Below are 21,079 nucleotides of genomic sequence, written 5' to 3' on the forward strand. Positions count from 1 at the left end.
TCGGCGGAAATGGGGCTATAGAATCACTGATTTTTTCTTTTATTCAGTGTTTTTACTGACAAAATCACCCGAGCCATTTGTTTTGAAAAGAAGGAGACCTCTGTGAATAATTCTGCTCCTGGTAAAAACCTCCTGAACATCTGGATCTTGAGTTATCAGAGAAAAAAAGTGAGCCCACATGAGCAGTTGGGCGAGCAGCCCCTCTGCGATGGAGAAACACTGATTTTAACCTTAAACTGGCTTATTCAGCATTTTTACCAGTTTTAATCACCCAGTCCATTTATTTTGGAGTGGAAGAGACCTCAGTGGATAATTCGGCTTCCAGTAAAAACCTACTGAACCACAGCCACTGAAGGAATCCTCACTGAAATATTTTATGTTTAAATGTAAGTATTGAAACTTGTGATCTTCAGTGTATAAAAGGGGTCAATGGTCTGCTCTTGTTGCCTTTTTTATTTTTCTTCTTCTTGGTTTTGACATTCAGTCAGGTTGATTTCTCTCCATGAAACATGTAAACCTGTAGGAGTTTCCCTAAAGTTCAAATTTACATTCAGGCACATCAGACCCAAATTCTCTACAGATCTTGAATCAAGTTCTTAGTTTCTAACTTGGGTCCAGGCAGGTGGTTACTCTACCCTGATTTTTTATTTCTGTGGTAGCACAGTCAAAAAGATGCCAGCAGATGGCAGCGATGAGCCACACTACATTAACTCTGCCGCTCACATACTGTTTGTGCAGATGCCTTTTCCTACCACTAGGAGGCAATAATCCTGTCTAATTCTCTTCCTCTCACTGTTCCCACACCTTCTGCTTATTTTCAGAGGTATATTGAATGTCTTGATGTGTTGTCAATGGGTAAATGCTTTGGAAACCACACAGCAAAAGTGCTGTTCCAGTGGTGACACGCCGTCACTCTGGATGAGTTAGCTCATGTAAACTCATCATCTGATACCCGCCTTTGTTCTTCAAGGAGATGGAGGGGATTTTTAGCTTTTGTGTATACTGTACTCAGATAGGATGGAGGTGGGGCAGTGGGACTTTGAATTAAAGGAGAACAATGATGACTTGTGGGAACTGAGTGATACTCATGCCAGCAGTGTGTGTGATTGAGCAGGTAGCAGCCGTGCTGCCAGGATGGTGGGATTATTAGGGTGGAGGACTGGAACAGTGAGAGAAGGAGGGATGAGACAGGAGGGGGGAGGTAGGGTTGGCGGTGCTGTCCATCATGCTGTCAGGACATGCTGCACACATCAAGCCACTTCACAGATATGCGTTTGAAATCCAAGAAGCATAAGAATGGGATCAACTATTAAAAGGAACAAAGAGAGATAGAGAGGAAGAAAGAGAGTGCGGAGGGAGGAAAAAAGCTTCAAACAGAGCCGTGCATGAGAGCGAGGAATGCTTCCACATTTGCAGCGCAGGCGGTTACGGGTGCTGTCAGATACAGACGATCACTCAGCAAGATGTGAGGTCATCTCATTTCACAAAGAGACTCCGAGCTGTCTAAGAATCTACTGTACTTCATGGAGATCACAGTTTGAAAAACTGGTCTGCACACAATGGCTCATGTTCACATCTTCACACTGTAAGGGCCCGATACGAGGTCACACTCTGATTTTTAATTGTTCCAAACTACAATGGATTTAAAGCTACTTGATACTTTTGTAGTTATGTTATAGTTTAGTATCCTGTGCTGCAAACCTTTAAACCTCTGTAGCACCAGTGCTGTGTGCAAAAATGTAACGTACAGCCCTGCTATTTATTTTACATCATTTTTCATTTCCCAGCAAGCAATAGTCATGATTTAAACGTATTGGCTACATTTAGCTCTGATTTAGTCTAGCTACATGTAACCCAAATCTAGCCGATTTAATTTTGAAATTGATTAAATGTAATTTTCACCATTGCAGATGGCATGCGGTATGATATTCAATCACGTATGGAGAGTCAACAGTAATTAAAATATGTTTCTTGTTCATATGTTCAATATGTTCAGCCGTGATTTAGCCTAGACGTCAGGTCTTCATGTAGACGGCTATTAGACGTTTTTTAAACCAAAAAATATGTTGTGCAGCTGTATATTTTCAAACAGGGAATTTTGTTTTGCATTTTGATTTGATCACATTCTATTTTTATAAAAGCGCTTGTGACATCTCAAATGTGGCTTTGACTTGCAACTAAAATGTCATCCAGGGTACATGTCTTAAAATTTTTAAGACTTCCAAAGGATTTTTAAAGAGGTTTTAATGCCAATTATGAATTCAACACCTTTTAAGACTTTTTTAAGGACCTGTCAGAACCCTGACAGAAGCTCAGAGACATCAATTAAAAAGAGAGTGACAAAGACAATATCAAAAGAATTTCAATTTCTATTCTTGCACAATATATATAGATTCAAGCACTTTCAATGACCCATGTCTATGTACATCTGTTCTTCCAAACTGTCCTTGATTTTGTCCCCTGAGATTCACAAACTTTCAACTTTCAATTACTGTCATCAAATCCAATGAAAAGATCAAAACCAACAATTTTCACTCAACATTTTCAGACTTCCCTTGACTGTCTTTGACTCTCAGACCAAAATCCATCCATTCCTACTGAAGATGTAAATCTTCAAGACAGATGTTACTTGTACCTTGATGTAAACAGCCAATATGGCTTTATATGTACACCCGGGTCTACAGTTATAGTTATCTGACGTTAACATGAATGGGTCTATTGAGCTATTCTGCTGAAGTTTATGTACACAGTGTGCATTCAGGAGCTTTAAACATCCATCCATCCACCCATCCTCATTCTTTCGGTCACTACCCAGAGCTCATGACCATAGGTGATGGTTGGGACGTAGATGGACCAGTAAATCGAAAGCTTTGCATTCTGGCTCAGCTCCCTCTTGAACCTCCAGTACAGGGCCTGCATCACTGCAGATGCCGTGCCAAAGCGCTGATCCATCTCTCGCTCCATTCTACCCTCACTCGTGAACAAGACTCAGAGATGCTTGAACTCCCTTGCTTGAGGCAGTTTCCCACTCCCAACTTGGAGGGGGCAATCCACCGTTTTCCGGCAGAGAACCGTGGCCTCAGATTTGGAGGTGCTGATTCTCATCCTGACTGCTTCACACTCAGCTGTAAACCACCCCAGTGCATGCTGGAGATCAAGATGTGATGAAGCCAACAGAACCACATCATCCGCAAAAAGCAGAGATGCAATTCTGAGGTCACCAAACTGGACCCCTTCCTCCCCACAGCTGTGCCTTGAGATCCTGGCCATGAATATCATGAACAGAACAGTCAGAGACAAGGGACAACCCTGGCGGAGGTCAACACCCACTGAGAACGTGTTCAAATTTAAACATCCTAAAAATCAGAAATAATAAGGCAATGTTGACTGACAGAGCTCTTGAACCTCAGTCTCCTTGGTAAAAGTCCTGTGTTTTACTCACCCACCATGTTATACTGCCGCCATAGACTCTACGTCACCTGACTTTCTGGCAGTACATCTGTGAGTTTTTTTTTTTTTTAATAAATTTACCACTTTAATCTTAGAGAACTTCCGAGACTGGCTGGTACCAAACCTAACCATGACCTCATTGCCCAAATCCTAACCCTCAAAATAACAAAAACTAGCCTATCACAAAAAGCAGTGGGATCCATTACAACACGTCGTAGGGATGGGTGTACAAGTGTGTGTGACTATTCTCACCCATGTGCAAAGTGAATCGCCGAATCTTTTAAAAATGGGTCACAAATATTTAGTTTTATTTAAGGAAAGGGGGTAAATCATTTCCTTAAACAGCTAGGCACTGTGGTTTTTAGCAAATGTTACTCAAACAAAGTAAATAGCACTTTTGTTGGGGAATACATGCACCTGTAAGTTTGGTGCTCTAATGAGTATTTAAAGCAGCAGGACAGTGCGTGCGTGATCATCTAAAAGTAAACTAAAGAGCTCATGTTCATCAAACGAAGGAACATGTCACCCAGTGTAATGGCGTGGCTCAATGAAGTGTTTTTCGGATGACAGTTGAGATCTACAGCACAGAGGAGTAAGATCCATCAAGGTCACAGACAACACTTGTTAGGAGAATAAATTCAACGTTGACTCTGGTCTTTTCATGGGATTTGTTGACAAAAGAAAAATATAAAACATCCTCAGACTTATCCATCAACTAGTATCAGTTTTGGTGAGTAACTTATTGCCAGAGCATGAGTACGAGATAAATCATATCCAGCAGGTTGAGACAGCAAAAAAAAAAAATCTCAAAAATGATCCCTTTCATGTTTAAACTGGAACATACAGAATTACGGTCTAGTTTTTCAAAGTGGATCCTTAAAGTACACACGCGCAACACACAAAATCACTCAACTACAAGAAATACAGATGTACAGTGTGTGGGCGAAGGCCAGTTAATACAGTTGATCTACATGTGTTATTCTGCCTTCTGCAGTCAAGGTTACGGACACTTTTATAACTAATGGCAACAACGAAAATGCTTATTGTCCTTGGACCGCTTTCAAAAGCTGTCTCACAGACCTAGAATTCATGGTATGGAAGCTATTGCTGCATCTGGTGAGTGTGTGAATGCCTTTCCCTCTATGTCTAGCCACATGAAGATGAGAGATCCCGTAGAGAGGCCTCTCTGCGCTGGCTAAGGCATCAGGGCTCACCTGCGTCCTGTCAAAAGTAATGACAGCGAACATCCATGAGAGTGGGAGAGAGTGAAAGTCCAGAGGAGCTGAGCCTCGGTTACACACACATACACACTTCAGGAAAAGCCACTCAGACTTTCCATGGATGCATCAATAAAAACACAGCCGTGAAGCTGCAAGTCTGTCACTGAAAACACTGGGTATGAGAGCAGGAAGTTAGACGGACAGATAAAAGACAAAGAGATTAAGCGTGATGGTTGTGAGGACAGATGTGAAAAGGTGGCGAAGGGAAGGGGGGGTCCCCATGTGGTTAACATTAGGTGAAGCTGTTCTGTGTTGGAGGGAGATCCTGGGTGGAGAGGCAGACAAACAGCCCATTTTACAGCAGGTATACTGGCAGAAGAGTTACACAAATATTAGAGTTTACATATTAAGGGGACAGTTCACTCCACAATCAAAGACAGATTTTTTTCCCCTTACATGTAATGCTATTGGTCACTTTTGATTGTTTTTATGTGACTTGTAGAGTGTTGGAGATATCAGTCGTATAGAAGTCTGCCCTCTCTCCAGTATAATGGAACGAGATGGAACGAGATGGCACTCGGCTTGTGGTGCTCAAAGCGCCCAGAAAATACATTTGAAAAACTCAACAGAAATGTGTCTTTCCATAAATCATGACCCGGTAACTCAAGATAATCTACAGACTTTGCTGTGAGCAGATTGATGTTGCAACCATTTTATTTTTACCGAACTACATCTGCCAACTGAGTCACCACGCTGAAGGAAGTGTGCATCTACTCATGGACGAGAGGATTGTACTCGTACTTAACAGCACAAGATGTACACATTAGGGCTGCCCCCGACTAAGAATATTCCCAGTTGACCAATAGTCATCATTTAGGGCCATTAGTCGACTAGTCGCCTGCATGTTTACAATATTAATTTAACTATTAAATGATATATTTTGGGCGGGGCAACATAATGGTTTGAGTTGAAGGTGTGAGAAAGAATAGTATCAGTAACATTGTTAACACTGTGCTACATTACAGAGAAATACAAAACCGTACTAATGAACCTTCATTAATATAGGCCTATATTTTATCTACAAGTGCACGTCACACACTGAGCGAGCCGCCTGTTAATGACGCTGTCGGAAGCAGTAATGATTGTGCTAAGTGGCTAATGGGCATGTAGCTACTTCCATGTTTCAGATGATACGTCATGTTTGTAGTCGACCAATGAAGATGAGTTTACATATCACCTTGGGTTCGTCCTTCACCTTCTCAAAATGATCCCACACTTTGGATTTCCTGCCCGACATGTTATTAACTAGCCTGTGGAATAACCGCAGGTACCAGCCCTGGAAATTAGGGGCCGTACACATGAAGTGTCTTTAACAGCCTGGAAAGCGCTAGGTCGGGCTCTGGGTGCTACTCAAGTAGTGCAACTTTTTTTTTTTTTTTTTTTTTTGCGACTAAGCGACCATTGATATCTTACTGTCTAATGACAATTATGGTCGACTAACATTTGGTTGACTATTAGGGGGCAGCCCTTGTAAACATTAAAGGCGTCCTCCTTGGATGAGCTGTACCTTTAAGTCATGTCATGTAGTTCTTACATGAAACTGATCACAACAAGGTCTGTGGATTATCTTGAGTTGCTTGGTCATGATTTCTGGAAAGACACATTGCTGTTGAGTTTTTCAAATGTACTTCTTTGGCACTTTGGGCACCACAAGCCGAGTGCCATCTAGTTCCATTATATTGGAGAGCAGGCAGACATCTCTACATGTGATATCGCCAACACCTGGCATCGCAGACCAAAACAATCTAGATCAATAAATAGCACTAAAAGGTAAAAGGAAAAATATGTAGTATTAATTTTGGGGTGAACTGTCCCTTTAACCTGTGCAGTGTCCTTCTCAGGTGGGTGCTAATCCATATCTGGATCTTGTGTTTCACTCCTGAGGGCCACGTCCATCCCGGCCCCTAAGGCCATGCTTTGGCAGGAGGAACTGGTTGAGCTGCTTCTGGTGATAAATTGTGTGGAAACAAAGGATACCAGAGAGCTCCTGAAATAAAAGACAGGGGGAATCTGCTGGCAGAGTGCCAGGCAATTATCTAGTGTTTGATAAAGGATACCCCAAATTCCTCTCATCCCTCTGTGAGTGTGTCAGACGCAGCTGGCTGGTCTGCAGATCATCACGGCTAAACTCCGCTTTCATCGTCACCATCATCATCTGTACTATCTGTATCGGCTGAATATGTTTATCAGATAATCGCGGTCATAAGGTCCGTATCACACAATCATTTCAAGTCAGACACATGAGGATGTTTCGTATTATGTTTCCCATAATGTCATATTCACAATTCCTCCTCATTCTTACCAGCACTGGTATCTGTGGCCTGTCAAAGCACTAGCGGACAGCTAGAAAAAAGTCTGCTATATAATATTTTTTGACAAGTGTAATGGTTATGATTAATAGTCAGGACTCATAAAGAGCTGAGGGAAAAGCTTTGGTACATTCCACAAAGAGTAAATCCTTAAACTGTAATGTTTTATCCACTTTACGTTTGCACCCAGCATTACACCGCCATTTGCTTATCTTTCTGTTAAGCTCTCACCATCAACTACCAATCAAAACTCCATCACTGTCTCAGATGTTGCTGGTTCAACACACCCCACCCCGTCTCACCAAGCACTTGGTCCTGCACCGAGCTGTCGGGGTCATCCAGGTGCAGGAGGAGCTGCTGAAAGAGGAGATGCAGATGAGGAGCAAAGAGCTCAGGGTTGTAATCTTTGGTCAGGCTGGACAGCCACAGCCCCAGGGCCTGCAGGGCGACGCCGCGCACCTCCTCGCTGCTGTCGTCCAGGCGCTTCAGCAGCTCTGTGGACGGGAATATAAATATAAGATTAGAACCATTTTTATCCTCATTGTAATCATTGTAGTAACTTTGCTAATTTGATGATGTTTTTTAAAGTTATTTTCAATGAAAGCAGACATTATAGAATAAATCACAAAGCGTGCATGTAAATGTCATTGTGCGGAGTGACAAAATGTACTGCATCAATTTGCCTTCGTGTGTGTCCTCCACCTACCAGGGTAGACCTTGTTGAGGGCCTCAGGCTGCAGACTGGTCCCTATGAGCCTGAGTATGGTGGACAGGGAACGACAAGCCAGCAGCCTGCCCGTCTGAGAGTCCTCTTCCAGAGCTGACAGCACCCGGGGACTCAGTTTGTCCTCCAGACACAGCAGCTGCACACAGGAAAGGCACAGACCGGCAAAGTCAACTTAAAATGTTATATGACATGCTCAAAGTCTGCTCATAATATGTTTAATATAATTCAGACTCACTCAAGGAGACACAGTTTACATAAAGGTGTTTTCGTATAATAAAGTAGGGCTGTATCGAATGGTTCTATAAATGCAGATGCATGTTCATGTCCCTTTGGAGGAAGCCTGATTCAATGGTGCAGAATCCTGCTGACAAAGTTGCTATTCTAGCTTTGGCAGCAACTGCTTACACTGCAAAGTGACTCAAAAAGAAGGAAACTGACTTATCAAAAAGTAAGACTAAAAGAGAATCTGAGAATAAATGAAGGCAACACATGTCCGTACTGTCAAAGCACTTTAGAGATGGAGAGAAAATGTTAACAGTTTAGCCGTCTGCTAATGGGAGCTAACATTAGCAAGAGCCTATAATCAGTGTGTCCCCCCCGCCTCACTCCCCACCGCTACTGACAGGAGGACAACGAGCAGCAGGTCCAGAGACAGCGCACACTCCATCTCCAGGAGATTGGACAGCCCCGACTCCCTGCTGGACCAGCAAGGCCTTCTACAAATTTCTGCCCATCCCAACTTTAAATTGTTACAAAAAAAGATCATACTATGTATCTATGTTTGCTTGGCGCCCCATCAAGACGTCATCAGTATGAATCCATTTATTTTAATTGATTTTGTTTGGGGATTTAAATATTTTTAGGGTGAGGACAGGCTAAAATATGTCAACAGATATTTGAAGCTTCATTCGAAAAACCTCAACAGGAGCTTCAAATGTAAAAAACGAAAAGGCAAAAGTGATTTTTCAGTAATGGTAAAAAGAAATGTGTGCTTCCAAGTCATTTCCACACCTCAACAACGAGAACTAGGAAAGAGAAGGCTGATTAGTGAAACTGACGACAAATCCCAAGGAAATAACTTCCCACACTTTTCTTCGATTATTTACGTTGAATATTTCTTTTTCACAACCAAAGTGAAATATCACCTGAAGCATGACATATTCACTTCAGGTCTGGATCAGTTTGTACAGACGCACAGGCATGGAGCCCAACTTTAGCACTACAGTGAGGACCGATGTTTTCATCACACCAGCAGATGAGAAACAGAGGAAATGGACAAACAACATGAAGCTGAGCGTGCAGACCTGCGGGCCAAGAGGTAATGGCTAAAACCTCTGTCACCCCGTCTGTTTGCTATCGAAACCGTGCAGGCGAAACAGTAAAACAAAGGAGCGAGGGGAGAGGGAGGGAATGAGACAGAAAGAGGAGGAAAATTTGGCAGAGAAGTGATCCGGCATTACATCAGTGACAATCTGAGGGTGCCAAGTGTAACCAGAGCTGCTAATTGTTTTCACAGGGAGCAGTGAGGAAACCACGGCCCTCTAAATGAAAGGCTGTTTGATTTGCCCGTGGAAATACACACATAACCTTCTGTTGTCACACCCATCAGGACATGTTGTTTATTTCATCTATACTGTAACCTTAATGTGAACTTTTACTCGGACATGGCGAGCGACACGGTCCTGTTAAGTCACCACTTTTCCAGATTTTTCTATTCATGTGAGGACATTTGGGTGCCAGCAGATAGTAAAAGTTTGATTGCACACCCACGCCCATGCTGACATTGTCCCCCAGCTGTTTGCTTTGCCTTGTAGTTAAAGATGTGTGAATAGGAGAGGTGTGTGAGCCGGTTTCAACTGGTCACTCTGCACACGCAAGGGCAAACATAGCCAGATGTGCGTGTGTGTGTGTGTGAGCACACATACTGTAACTGGGCACAAGCTCTGACAGGCAGGTGCAAGGGCATGTCCCGGTGATAGTTCCTCCGTACAACAAGGGCCCACAACAGTGGAAGCATTGTTCCTCGGGGACAAAGGTATGTGAACCCGCTTGCCCCCTCGTACACCTGCTACCTGCAGCGGCCAACTCTTTCAGCCAAGGGAATGGCGGAAGATATATTTTCCTAAATGGCCAAGGGGGACCGTCTATTTTGATGTGAAATGGACAAAACAGACAATCTGAAGTAAATGTCAACTCCTGGTGGATTAAAAAAATGCACTACCACATCTTTTCCTTTACAGCTGAGTCAATAAAAAGTGTTTCTGCAGATTGGAGATCAGGAGTGCGTACTACTGGAGACCTTTCATATCCGGTGTTCTCTTCCAATGCTTATGCATCCCTTTATACAGGTGGAAATAGATGTACCAATAACGAGTACCAATAACTTCTCAAAACAATACCTGAATTTGATCCTTTTTATACTCAAATCTAGAAAAAAAGTCTACTTTTATGTTTTTGCTGGCAGCCAAGAACCTCAAGCACTCTTGAATTTAATGCAACATGTGCTTGGCCTACTACCACAGCAGCTACAACCCCAGTCTGTGGTGTAAAGAGAGTCAAGACCACCTAAACTGAGACCAAGACATGACAAGACCATAGTGTATGGAGACAAAGGCCAAGACTTTGAGGGTCTGAGACAGAGTCAGGACCAGACCAGTGAGAGTCCCACACTGAATGACACTTACAATAGAACATGCAACATGTAAACCACAGGCACTCCTCAGATTGATCTAAAAGATCCACATTCCTATAAAAACACCTACAGAAAACAAATAAAGATTCCTCCTCCTTCACCCAAGTGTATTGCCATAGAGTATATATGCATATGTGTGTATGTATAAATTGTCTAGATAACATAATCAAAGGGCATTGCAGAGGTGAATTTTATGTGTGGGAATTTTCCGTTGCTTTCTATGAGCAAACACTGAAGAGCTGAAATTACTTCTTTTACACACAGGCAATTTAGTAATATCCTTGCAGATACCCTTGCAGTTGTGGTCGTGACTGTTGTTGAAATAAAATCCTGAGTCCTCTTTGTCTGACATCGAGAGTGGACTGAGTATAAACATGGTCGAGTTGAAGATGAGACCTTCAAAGCGTGGTCGAGACCAAGGCCAATCTCAACCACTACAACACAGTTTACTTGGCAGAGTTAGCAGTTCAATGTGCCAAGATGCCACCAAATGTTTTAAAGTATAGCCATACCACATGCCTGTAGTGTCAGGTGAGACTTCAAGCAACTGAATGCTGCGATTCAGATGGGTATCAAAAGATTTACCGCCTTGCAGTGGTAGGCATCTGCAAACCTGTCAAGTTGCAGTTACAGTTTACATCCACGTCTGTGAAAACATGGATGCTTCACAGACATCTTCAACATGGCAGCACAGAAGATCAGGTGCGCATAAAAGATTAGTGTCACCAATTCAGTATCTGACCAAATGTCTCCCCTTCTGTTCCTGAGATATAGCGTTAAATAATGGCCGGAAAAATGTTTTTGCAGAACATTATGACGTCACAGTGCAGCTGACCTTTGACGTCTTGGATATGAAATGTCATCACTTCATCATTTTATCCTGTTAGACATTTGTGTGAAATTCTGTCATAATTAGCGTATGAATTCTTGAGTTATGGCCAAAAACATGTTTTGTGAGGTCACAGTGATCTTGACCTTTGACCACCAAATTGTAATCAGTTCATTCTTGCATCCAAGTGGACGTTTTTGCAAAAATTGAGGAAATTTTCTCAAGGTGTTCTTGAGATATCGCATTCACAAGAATGACGTACACATGGTCACAGTGACCTTGACCAGTGACCATTAAAATCTTATCGGTTCATCATTAAGTCAAAGTCGACATTTGTGCCAAATTTGAAGAAATTCCCTCAAGGTGTTCTTGGGATATCACCTTCACAAGAATGGGATGTACGTACATAGGAACAACATAATGCCTCCGCCAGCTGTAACTGGCATAAAAAAGTATCGAGTGAAGTACTCTGGTGGTATCAGTGTCACTTAAAGGGTACTGGTATTGTCATTTCTTAAACGATACCCAGCCCAAACCCCTGTGTGTCATATGTACCTTTGTGTACATGTCATCTCTGCAGCATTCATGTGTATAACTTTACCTGTCCAGGGGTGATGGCCCCTCCGTGCAGCAGGGCCAGCACACAGCTGAGGGCTGCAGTGCGGACGGCAGCAGCGGTACGACCAGCGTGCCAAACCAGGTTAGGAAGCAAGATGTCACACAGGAACCTCTCTGACTCATCACGGAAATGCCTGGAGGGAGGCAGAGAGTAGAAACATGGAGACAGAACAGGAGGAGGCCATTGGCATTTATACATTTTTAACGACTAGCAAGGAATAGCGCCCACTTGGAGGACAAGTGGATGATGATGGCTGTTGGGAATGCAACAGCAACAAAATGGCTTTGCTACAGTCATTTTCCCACACTTGAAGTAAGGCAGAGGGGGAGGTGAGGAGTGCAACATCTGGGCGTCCTCCTTTCCCTTCTCCCTCTCTTTTCCACGCTGGTTTAGGCCCTCTGACATCCTGTCACACACTTCCAGAGTCTGCACTGCCCCTTTGCTCTAGACCAACTCCACCAGCAGCTACACTGCCTCCAGCCTCTGGCTATTCAGCTGGTGTCACAAAAAAATGGTCATGACTTTAGATCATATGTGCTGTACTGTTTCATCGCCAGTAGGGGGAGACTGCGTGCCACTAAATCAGCCAGCACTGTGCACTGCTGCCTTAGCTCAGTCTTGTCATCTTGACAGGTGTTGAAAGCTCATCATGAGTGATGCCAGGAGATGGAAAGACATTTTCCACATAGCAGGGATGATGTCCAAAGGAAAAGAAGAGTGGGACTTTCACCTTTTCACTTGTATGTCTGTGCACAAACACACACATTTCCAGGGAGTTTTGTCTGAGCACCTTATGGTCACAAAGCAGCTGCGGAGCAAACAACAATCTCTCACAGCACATATAGTATTTGAACTTGTCATCGAGTGGAACTGGGCAGCAAAATAATTTCACCATCTTATGAGCAAACTTCTATTGTCCAAATAACTGATTCAAACAAAAGTCATTATTTAAGTTTGTGCTTGACATTTTTAGTCGAGTTGCGTAACACAGGAATACAGTTCATTCATTTAAACATCAGTTTGAATATTTCATATATACTGATTTTGGACACATCCAAATTATTATTGTGATAATGTTTTAAACTATATCATACATTTCTTCCTTAAGATGACGATCAGCACTCTCCAAATTTGGAGAAGCAGGCAGGAGCACTGCCACAAAGCTAAGCAATGCACTGCTGTGGATGGGGGTTAGCAGCAAAATGTATTTTAGCCATCTCCAAAAAAGGCCCACCTAAAAATACTGACATCAGTTTAAGTGTGCGCTATATTTGGCATATTTTTTACTGCTTTACCTTACCGCCAGACAGCCCTTTCTGACAGGAAACTGAAGCTGTTATATCGCTCTCTTTAAAGCCACCAGACTCCACTGACATAACAGTAATTTTACCTCGCTGAGCAAAGAAGTTGCTGGTCAACAGCTGCGTCGATCGATTAGTTTGTGTTGCTGCGTGACCGAACTTATCCTTAAAAACTAACTGGATCAAGGCAGTGGTAGACCAGCAACTCCTGTGTTCAGCGAGGTAAAATTACTGTTATGTCTATGGAGTCTGACTTTGAAGAGAGCAGTTCAGTTCCCTGTTGAAAACGGCTGTATAATGGCATGGTAAAGCAGTGAAAATATTCTAAATTCAGCGTATACATGAAATATTACTGACTTATTTAGGTGGCTAAAATAAGTGTTGCTGCTGGCCTCGTCCACAGCAGTTTACTGCTTAGCATCTGCATTTGAAGTTCTGTTTGCTTCTCCAAACTTGAGGTGTGGTGACAGTCGTCTACTGTATGTAATACACTGACGATGGATAAGTACCTCATATAACCCCACTTCATAAAATCTGAAACATCCTTTTAAGGGAAAACACATTTGGAATAAGAGGAGGATGTCACCCCAATCACAACTTTTTTTCTTGTTTTATATCTTAAAAGCTGAAATTGAGACTAAGATGGATTCCCTCTGCAGTTCACACATGCATGAAAGCACACACTCTTATCTCACTTGTAAGCTGCACATGATTTCGGCTTACAGAGGATGAACTTTCATTTCTCACACATCGCCTTCTACTTAAATTTCACTTCAAGCTTTGTAATCACAGCACACAAATCCACATGAAACAAAGATATTATGTGTGTGTGTGTGTGTGTGGATGAAAGGCACTTCCATGTGCACACACTTACTTTCCCTTTCTGCTTGTTCTATAGCGGAGCTGTCATTATGTCATTTTGGTTGCGGAACAAAGAGAAGAGGTTTTCTCTATGACTATCATTGTCCTCTTGATGACATATAGCGTGTGTGTGTGGGCTACAATCTGCTGAGCAAAGATAAGGCCATAAATCATGAATGAAGGGATGAGATGAGCATGAATGGAAATATTATGGCAGACCGCACAGCCCCACATGCTGTATGTTAAACATTCTGCTTGAAACCTTTTGAAGGTGTAACTTGATTTCTGTCTCCTGATGGACCTGTGATTACCGGAGATGTAGCTGAGGAATGAGAGGAGCAGTTAGCAGCACAGGTGGCCGTGCTGGGAGCGGGGCGAAGAGACAGAGGCTTCTTTTGTCTGATATGCACATGTATGGCTAAAATAATCTGATGAAAGCTGAAAGCAAAGTTCCAATTTCCAAGTTTTTGGCAAAGGTGGCAGAATGTTTTGGCTTAAGAACACTTCTTGTTGTTTCTGTAACATTTTTCACTGACAATGATATTATTTTGAGCTATACTCTTTACACTGCCGCCAGGCTCAAGCCAAAAGCTATTGCTCATATTAACCAGTGGAAACCCTTATGGACCATTTGGCTGCAGGGTTAGGGTTAGTTGCACGCTGCACAGATGTCTCCATGGCAACCTCCTGGACGAGGTTCGTCTGTCTGATGGACAGCAGCAGCTGCTGTGATCGCTGGCACCCGGAGGGGGCCTCTGGCTTAATGCATTCCCTCAGATTAGCTGTGAGCTCAGCCTGCAGGCTGCACAGCTGAGGGCTCGGAGGGGACCCTGGAGGGTCCGCAGAGAGGAAGAACCCAGAAACAGGAGCTCCTCTCTGGGTGCCAGACATCCCTCCTGTCCTTCCTCTTTCATCACTCAATAACCATTTAAAGGTATTACTAAATCACTGAAGAGAGATTCAGACATCATTTGCTTTTGTCTTCTTCAGGCATGCTGGGAAGTGATTTGAGTTAGTCTAGCTGATACTCCCAAAGGGACCATATTAACTCCAACGGGACTTCTTTCACTTTATGTGGTGAGTCTGTAATGGGGTTTATGATTTCTAAAGTATGATGAACTCAATCACACCTGAATCCTCTGCTAGTCCTAAAGAAGCTGATAGGGATACAATGACCTCATGAAAATGATACTATAGTGTTTCGTGTTTCTAATTATAGTCCCTTGTGGGCTTGGTACTAATTTGCAGGTTCATGTGGGGTTAAGTCCAAAAATATGAGTTGTGCTAATAACAATGACTTTAAAAATCTCAGACTAGACAAACACAGACAACTAAAGCCCGACGTGACATCATGCAGTGATGAAACGGTGGTAAATCAACCTGCAATTTAGCGGTTATGTGTGTGTCTTTGCTTCGTAGGATAATTTGCTCTGTGTGTGTATATCAAGATGTTAATATGTGCAGAACATTTGTGTATGTGCCCCTCTCACCCCTGGGAATCCAGTGTGTTGGCTGCATCCAGAAGCAATTTAGCAAGCATTGTGAAGATGCTCATCCTCATCTCTGGGTCTCTGTCTGGTTGAAGGCAGCTGTACAGCAGAGGCATCAACTGGCTGACAAACTCCCCGATCACTGGACCTACAACACACACACAGAAGTTTGCATTACTACTATTTCAATAGTTTTTTGGGGCATTGTGTGCTTTTATTGGACAGTTAACAGTACAAATCTGGGGAGAGAAGAGGGTAGGATGTGCAACAAAATTCGAAAGTTCTGCGGCCTTAATTGAACCAGGAATGCTGCAGTTATGTGGCCTGCACTTTGACCACTAGGCCACCGGATGCCCCTTCTATTGCAATATGTTCAAAAACTCCAGTGTGACCTCAGCACTGCTTGAACCTGGATTATTTGTCTTCCTAACGTTGGCACCTTATTGGGTCAGCAGTCAAATGACTTGAATGTATTCAGTAACCCAACGTATTTTAAGCCTTTAAACCACCATGGTGGCATGGTGGTGCAGTGGTTAGCAGTGTCGCCTCACAGCAAGAGGGTTCCTGGTGCGAACCCAGGGAGGGGGAGCTCTACACTCTGTGCACAGTTTGCATGTTCTCCACATGTCAGCGTGGGTTTTGCCAGGTGCTCCAGCTCGGGGCATTTGTGCACCATCAATGTACATCCCCTAAAAGTGCTTGCCTTTGCCACTGACAGGCTCAGATTATTATTTTAGGTGTCTGACATCATTATGGAAAGGATCCCTACAGAGACTGACACCTTTATATTTAACCAGGAACAGAACCATAATCGGCATCGCCAAACCCACCAGACTCCATTTAAATAAACAGCAATATTAGCCTGTATCGAGCCAGCATGTTTTCATATCTAACTAGATGAATTAAAGGTTTATTTCAACCAAATCAGAGTTGGTGATTGTTTCAAAAATGGGAAGACAAACCAGGGCAGTTTTTGTTAATTTTTTTTTTTATTTCTGTATACTCCGAATAAAGTGTAAACTGTGAATTAGTGTTTATTTAAATGATGTTTGGTGTGTTTGATGATAGCGATTTTGGGCCTTTTCTGGTCAAATAAAAAGGAGCTTACTCTTTTTTTATGAGATTATTTTTGGGGCTTTTCTGCCTTTATTGGACAGGACAGACTAAGCGTGAAAAGGGAAGCCATGGGCTGGAATTGAAGCCGCAGCTGCTGCTGCAAGGATATTGCTTTTGGACATGGGACGCCAGCTTTACCCACTGAGCAACTGGGTGCCCGGGGAACTGAGTTTTTAACAACAAGGTCTATCTCTGTAGGTACCGCTTCCATAATATTTTCAGACTAACAATCGGAGCCTGTCAGTGGCAAAAACAAACACTTTTAGTGGACATACATTGACGGTGTGCACAGGCCCAGAGTGGTTACATTGCAGGATGTTTCGTGGCTGCTGGCTGCCTCGTTTAATACTGGATCAATTTAAGAAAAATGCCGTTCTCACTGGTCACTCAGACACAAAAACATGGGAAAACAAGGCCCAGGTTGAAAAATCCAGAAGCTACCCTTTAAGACATCTTTATGTTTGGCACTGACCAGAGGGCTTGAGTTATTGAGACCTCAATGGACTGGTGAGACAGTGACACAGAGCCCCGAGGAAACGAGACACAAAAAGGTCTTTGTGTGACAGTGTTTTTATGCAAGTGTCTCTTACAGGAAAAATGAGAAACTCACAATGCAAGTATTCCCAGTTACACTCATGCCCACACACACACACACCCACCAACAGTCTGACTGCATGTTTACAGAGCTATATATAGTAATCTGTGTGTGTGTAATGACTGATAAGTGTCCGTGCCCTGTTTGGACTCTGAATTGCTCAGACATGAGAGGAGACAGAGGAAATCCTGAGACTGCCCGAGGGCGGTGGCCAACATCATAAAGAGATATGGGAAAACAGGCAGAGAGCAAAAGAGAGACCTATTTTATCAGATGGGAATGTATGAATCAAAGGGTGTGTCATTTAACCAGAGGTGTTAGAGGAAATGTCTGCAGGTCACTGCACAACAACTACGGATATGACGAGGAAGCAATTGGAAATTTCACCGCACACTTATACAAACACACCCAGGGATAATGTTAGACACTAATATTTTTAAGCTCTGGCCCCATAGGCCAACAAGCCCCAAAATTAGGTGGATAAAGTACATTTTTGATGGCCTAAATGAAAGCCTACAGGGAAGGCAATTTGCTTTGTTTAGCTCAGCCAGCTCTTAGCCCTATTAGCTGTTAGCTCTATTAGCTTGTTGTTGTTTGCTCCAACACACTGCAAATTCTGATGAAGATGTGCTGCGTTCTAGTTGCTCAATTCAGTTTGTCATTTGCTGGGCGATGTTAAACATACACACAAAGATCTATGCTCGTCCCAGATGCATTTTCTGTCGCCTACAGGGACAATGGGACGCTGTTAGTCTTGGGCCCTGGCTAGCTGGCAACGAGTACCGTTCGCTCATGGTCAAACACATCCACGCAGAAAAAAAGGCTGTCATTGGTACCAGTTAGCTTACTGACTTTTGTAAATACCCATCTCTCCCTATATTGGTTAGTAAGTGTGTCTCGAGCCCCTTTTACACTCTCACACAGTTCAAGACGGGGAATTTCACGCCATAACTCCACACATAAGGTACGATAGTAAAACTGGGGGACAGAGTTGTCTCACCTTTAAGACGGCGGTGAAGGTAGTAACAGAGCCGGATCAACGTCTGTGTAAAAGGGACAGCTGGCAGTACAGGAACATAGACAGAATGGGTGTGACGTTTTGGTGACATGTTTTGTGTGTGAGCCACCACTGGGAGATTTAAAAAGCAGCAAGAAGCAGTTAGCAGCTAACTCGAAGAAGAAAAACATGTCAGCAAATTGGGAAAACAAGAGGTTTTGGAGCTCCTTACCCTCCCAGCAGAGGATGATGTCAGCCGCCATATAACAGGGATGGTAAATGATTACTATAATCACGTTAATGCCAATGTTATTGTCTCGATAGCACTGTCAACACTATTTTATATGTCACAGTAGAGGCCAATGCTGTTGTGTTACATGTCAGGTCTGTCATGCCTCTTTTGCTTCCGGGATGTCGGCATGCTGTCTAAAATCACACACTGGGGCAGTTTGATTTCGCTGTTGTTTGGTTTGGTGTAAAAATGCAAAGGCGGTATAAAGAAGGGACTTCGTAGCGGCTCATTCTCAGGAGAGACCTGATAACACTAAGTGGCCGCAGCAGGCCCCCTATATAGGGTTGAGTACCGTTCATAATTGAACCGATACAGTACTGGTACCGGTATCTGGAATTCGGTACCGGTACCAAACGGTACCTTATTTCGGTACTTTATAACCCTATGGGCCCTAGGCCTTTTTGGGGTATTTTTATTGCCTTTACTTTTAAGCTCATATCACAGTCATTATAAAGGCTACATACACATGCTATATGTTGTTTTTTTTCCAGGACAATCTGGGCTAACCAGATTTGCCGTCATTCCATGTCCTTCTATGTGCCTGTATTTTATATTAATTTTTATATCAATGAAAAAAACAAATCTGTGTGCCTAAATTCTTACATTTTTACATGTATCTCAGCATAGCAAGTTGGAAAAAGACATATTCTATCATATATGAAGAGGGGAGACTCTCTGGAATCTGGCGATATAAGAACCATGATGCTGGGACATTCTGTCACTTCACAGCTGTCCAAAACATGTGGTTTGTGCCAGGCGGACATGATTGCCAGTATTTTTTCATTATTGCAAGAAATTCCACTGACTCATTCACAAGTCAAAAATGTGTTTTATCTGAAAGAAACATGCAATATTTACATCTAAGATCATAGAAAAATAGTCATCCAAGTGCAATGATGTCCTCCAAGATAATATTTGTTTTTCAGTTTCAGTTATATACTGGGGAGACATTTTGGGCATTGGTGGGGGGGGGGCACATGTCCCCCTCAATGTATATGGTGACTACGGCCCTGTCATGCATGCATAATTAGGCTGCTGTTGTCTGGGTGCGCAAAGGTGAAATGGCTGGTCTTGTCATACAAAGTTTGATGGAGTGTCAACTGGAAAATATGGAGATATTTGCATCTTGAAAGCTGGACTACAAATGTGGATAGACAGGGAGAAACACACACAAGCCTAAGACGTGGTAAGATATGATATTCCTCACTATATGAAGTGACCGATAACAAGATCTGTGTAATGGATTGTAAAGAAATTCGTCAAGTTTTTATTTCGTAGACACTTGATCTGTATTTAGAGCGTGATGGGATGACAACACAATGATGTGTGTGGTCCTGCGCTTTCATGTGATATGGGTGGCATTTCTGTGCGAGCCTGCGTTCGCGAGTAATCCATCCAAGAGTAATGTGTGTGCAAAGCTGTATGAAAGCTCTGTTATACATCATTTTATTGTAATTTTTCGCTGTGAAAACATTGGATTACCGACAAGTGCTTGGCCTCGTCGGAAAGCTACAGTTCTGCTGTTTCACGTGATATGCGTGGCTTCTCGCTATGACGCACAGTCGCAGAGAAAATCCACAGAGAAGAACGGGTGTGAATTTGGACGCACTATGCGTCGTTCGGACCCATAGTCTAAACTTCTCAGTTTCAACATTTTATTGAGAACATTTAGGAACAGTGCTGCACGTTAACTTTTGCCTGCACATTGTTTTTGTCGCCATTGTTGCTGAGTCTGAGGTGCAAGTCATGCGCTCTCGCTCCGCCTCCACCTCAGGTACCGAAATTTGGCACCGTTTCATTTTAAGTGAATCGGTACTCAGTAGTACCGACGTGAATCGGTACCAAGTACAAAAACTACCGAGTTTCGGTACCCAACCCTACCCCTACAGGTGATAATTGGTGGCCACATAGTAACTTCTTGTGGCGACGAGCCATGAGCCCTGACACCTCATTACTGCTCAGAGAAGTCTCAACATGCATCCAGTCCGTGGGCAAGGCACTAAATCCCCAGCACAGAGAAAGAGAGAGCTCCAGTCGACGCACAATAGATCAGACGTTCTCACACCAGCGGAAGGACAAAAGACTGTGAGGAGGATATGAGAGGGCAATAATTTTTCCTGTCCCCAATAAACACAGATGGAGTGTGATGAGTAAGCAAGATGACCAATTCTCAGTTGTCAAATTAACTACCGTCAATTGTTCGGCGGAGGGCCGATTTCCCTGAATCTTGTGCACATAAAACAAAGCAGCCACGCGCTGTGTGTTCGGCTGCCCGTAATAAAGTCCTTGGGTCCTGTTAATAGAGCAAAGATCACATCTGTAGGAATGAAACCTAGGGAAGCTTAGAGCAGATAAAACACACACACACACACACACACACACACACACACACACACACACACACACACACACAGAGCTTCAAAGTGGCCTTGATCCAGGGGAAGGTCAAGAGCAGACGGCTGTGGCTCTGTTTGATGTAGTGACCCGCACGGGGATCACTGAGTAGACTTAGAATGGACTG

The 21,079-nt window shown here is 43.2% G+C and overlaps 1 protein-coding gene across 1 annotated transcript in view; it reads right to left on the reverse strand.

The window, feature by feature from the left end:
• Window positions 1-21,079, reverse strand: part of dnaaf5 (dynein axonemal assembly factor 5) — a 42,910-nt gene that overhangs the window by 2,099 nt on the left and 19,732 nt on the right. Inside the window, exons 9-12 of the mRNA XM_033643958.2 lie at window positions 15,559-15,706; window positions 11,889-12,039; window positions 7,746-7,902; window positions 7,342-7,533 (exon numbers count right to left, since the gene is read on the reverse strand). Of these exons, the coding sequence (XP_033499849.2) occupies window positions 7,342-7,533; window positions 7,746-7,902; window positions 11,889-12,039; window positions 15,559-15,706 (648 nt within the window). The remainder of the gene's footprint in view (window positions 1-7,341; window positions 7,534-7,745; window positions 7,903-11,888; window positions 12,040-15,558; window positions 15,707-21,079) is intronic.

The sequence above is a fragment of the Epinephelus lanceolatus genome, chromosome 18 (assembly GCF_041903045.1).
Source record: "Epinephelus lanceolatus isolate andai-2023 chromosome 18, ASM4190304v1, whole genome shotgun sequence".
Lineage (NCBI taxonomy): Eukaryota > Metazoa > Chordata > Actinopteri > Perciformes > Serranidae > Epinephelus > Epinephelus lanceolatus.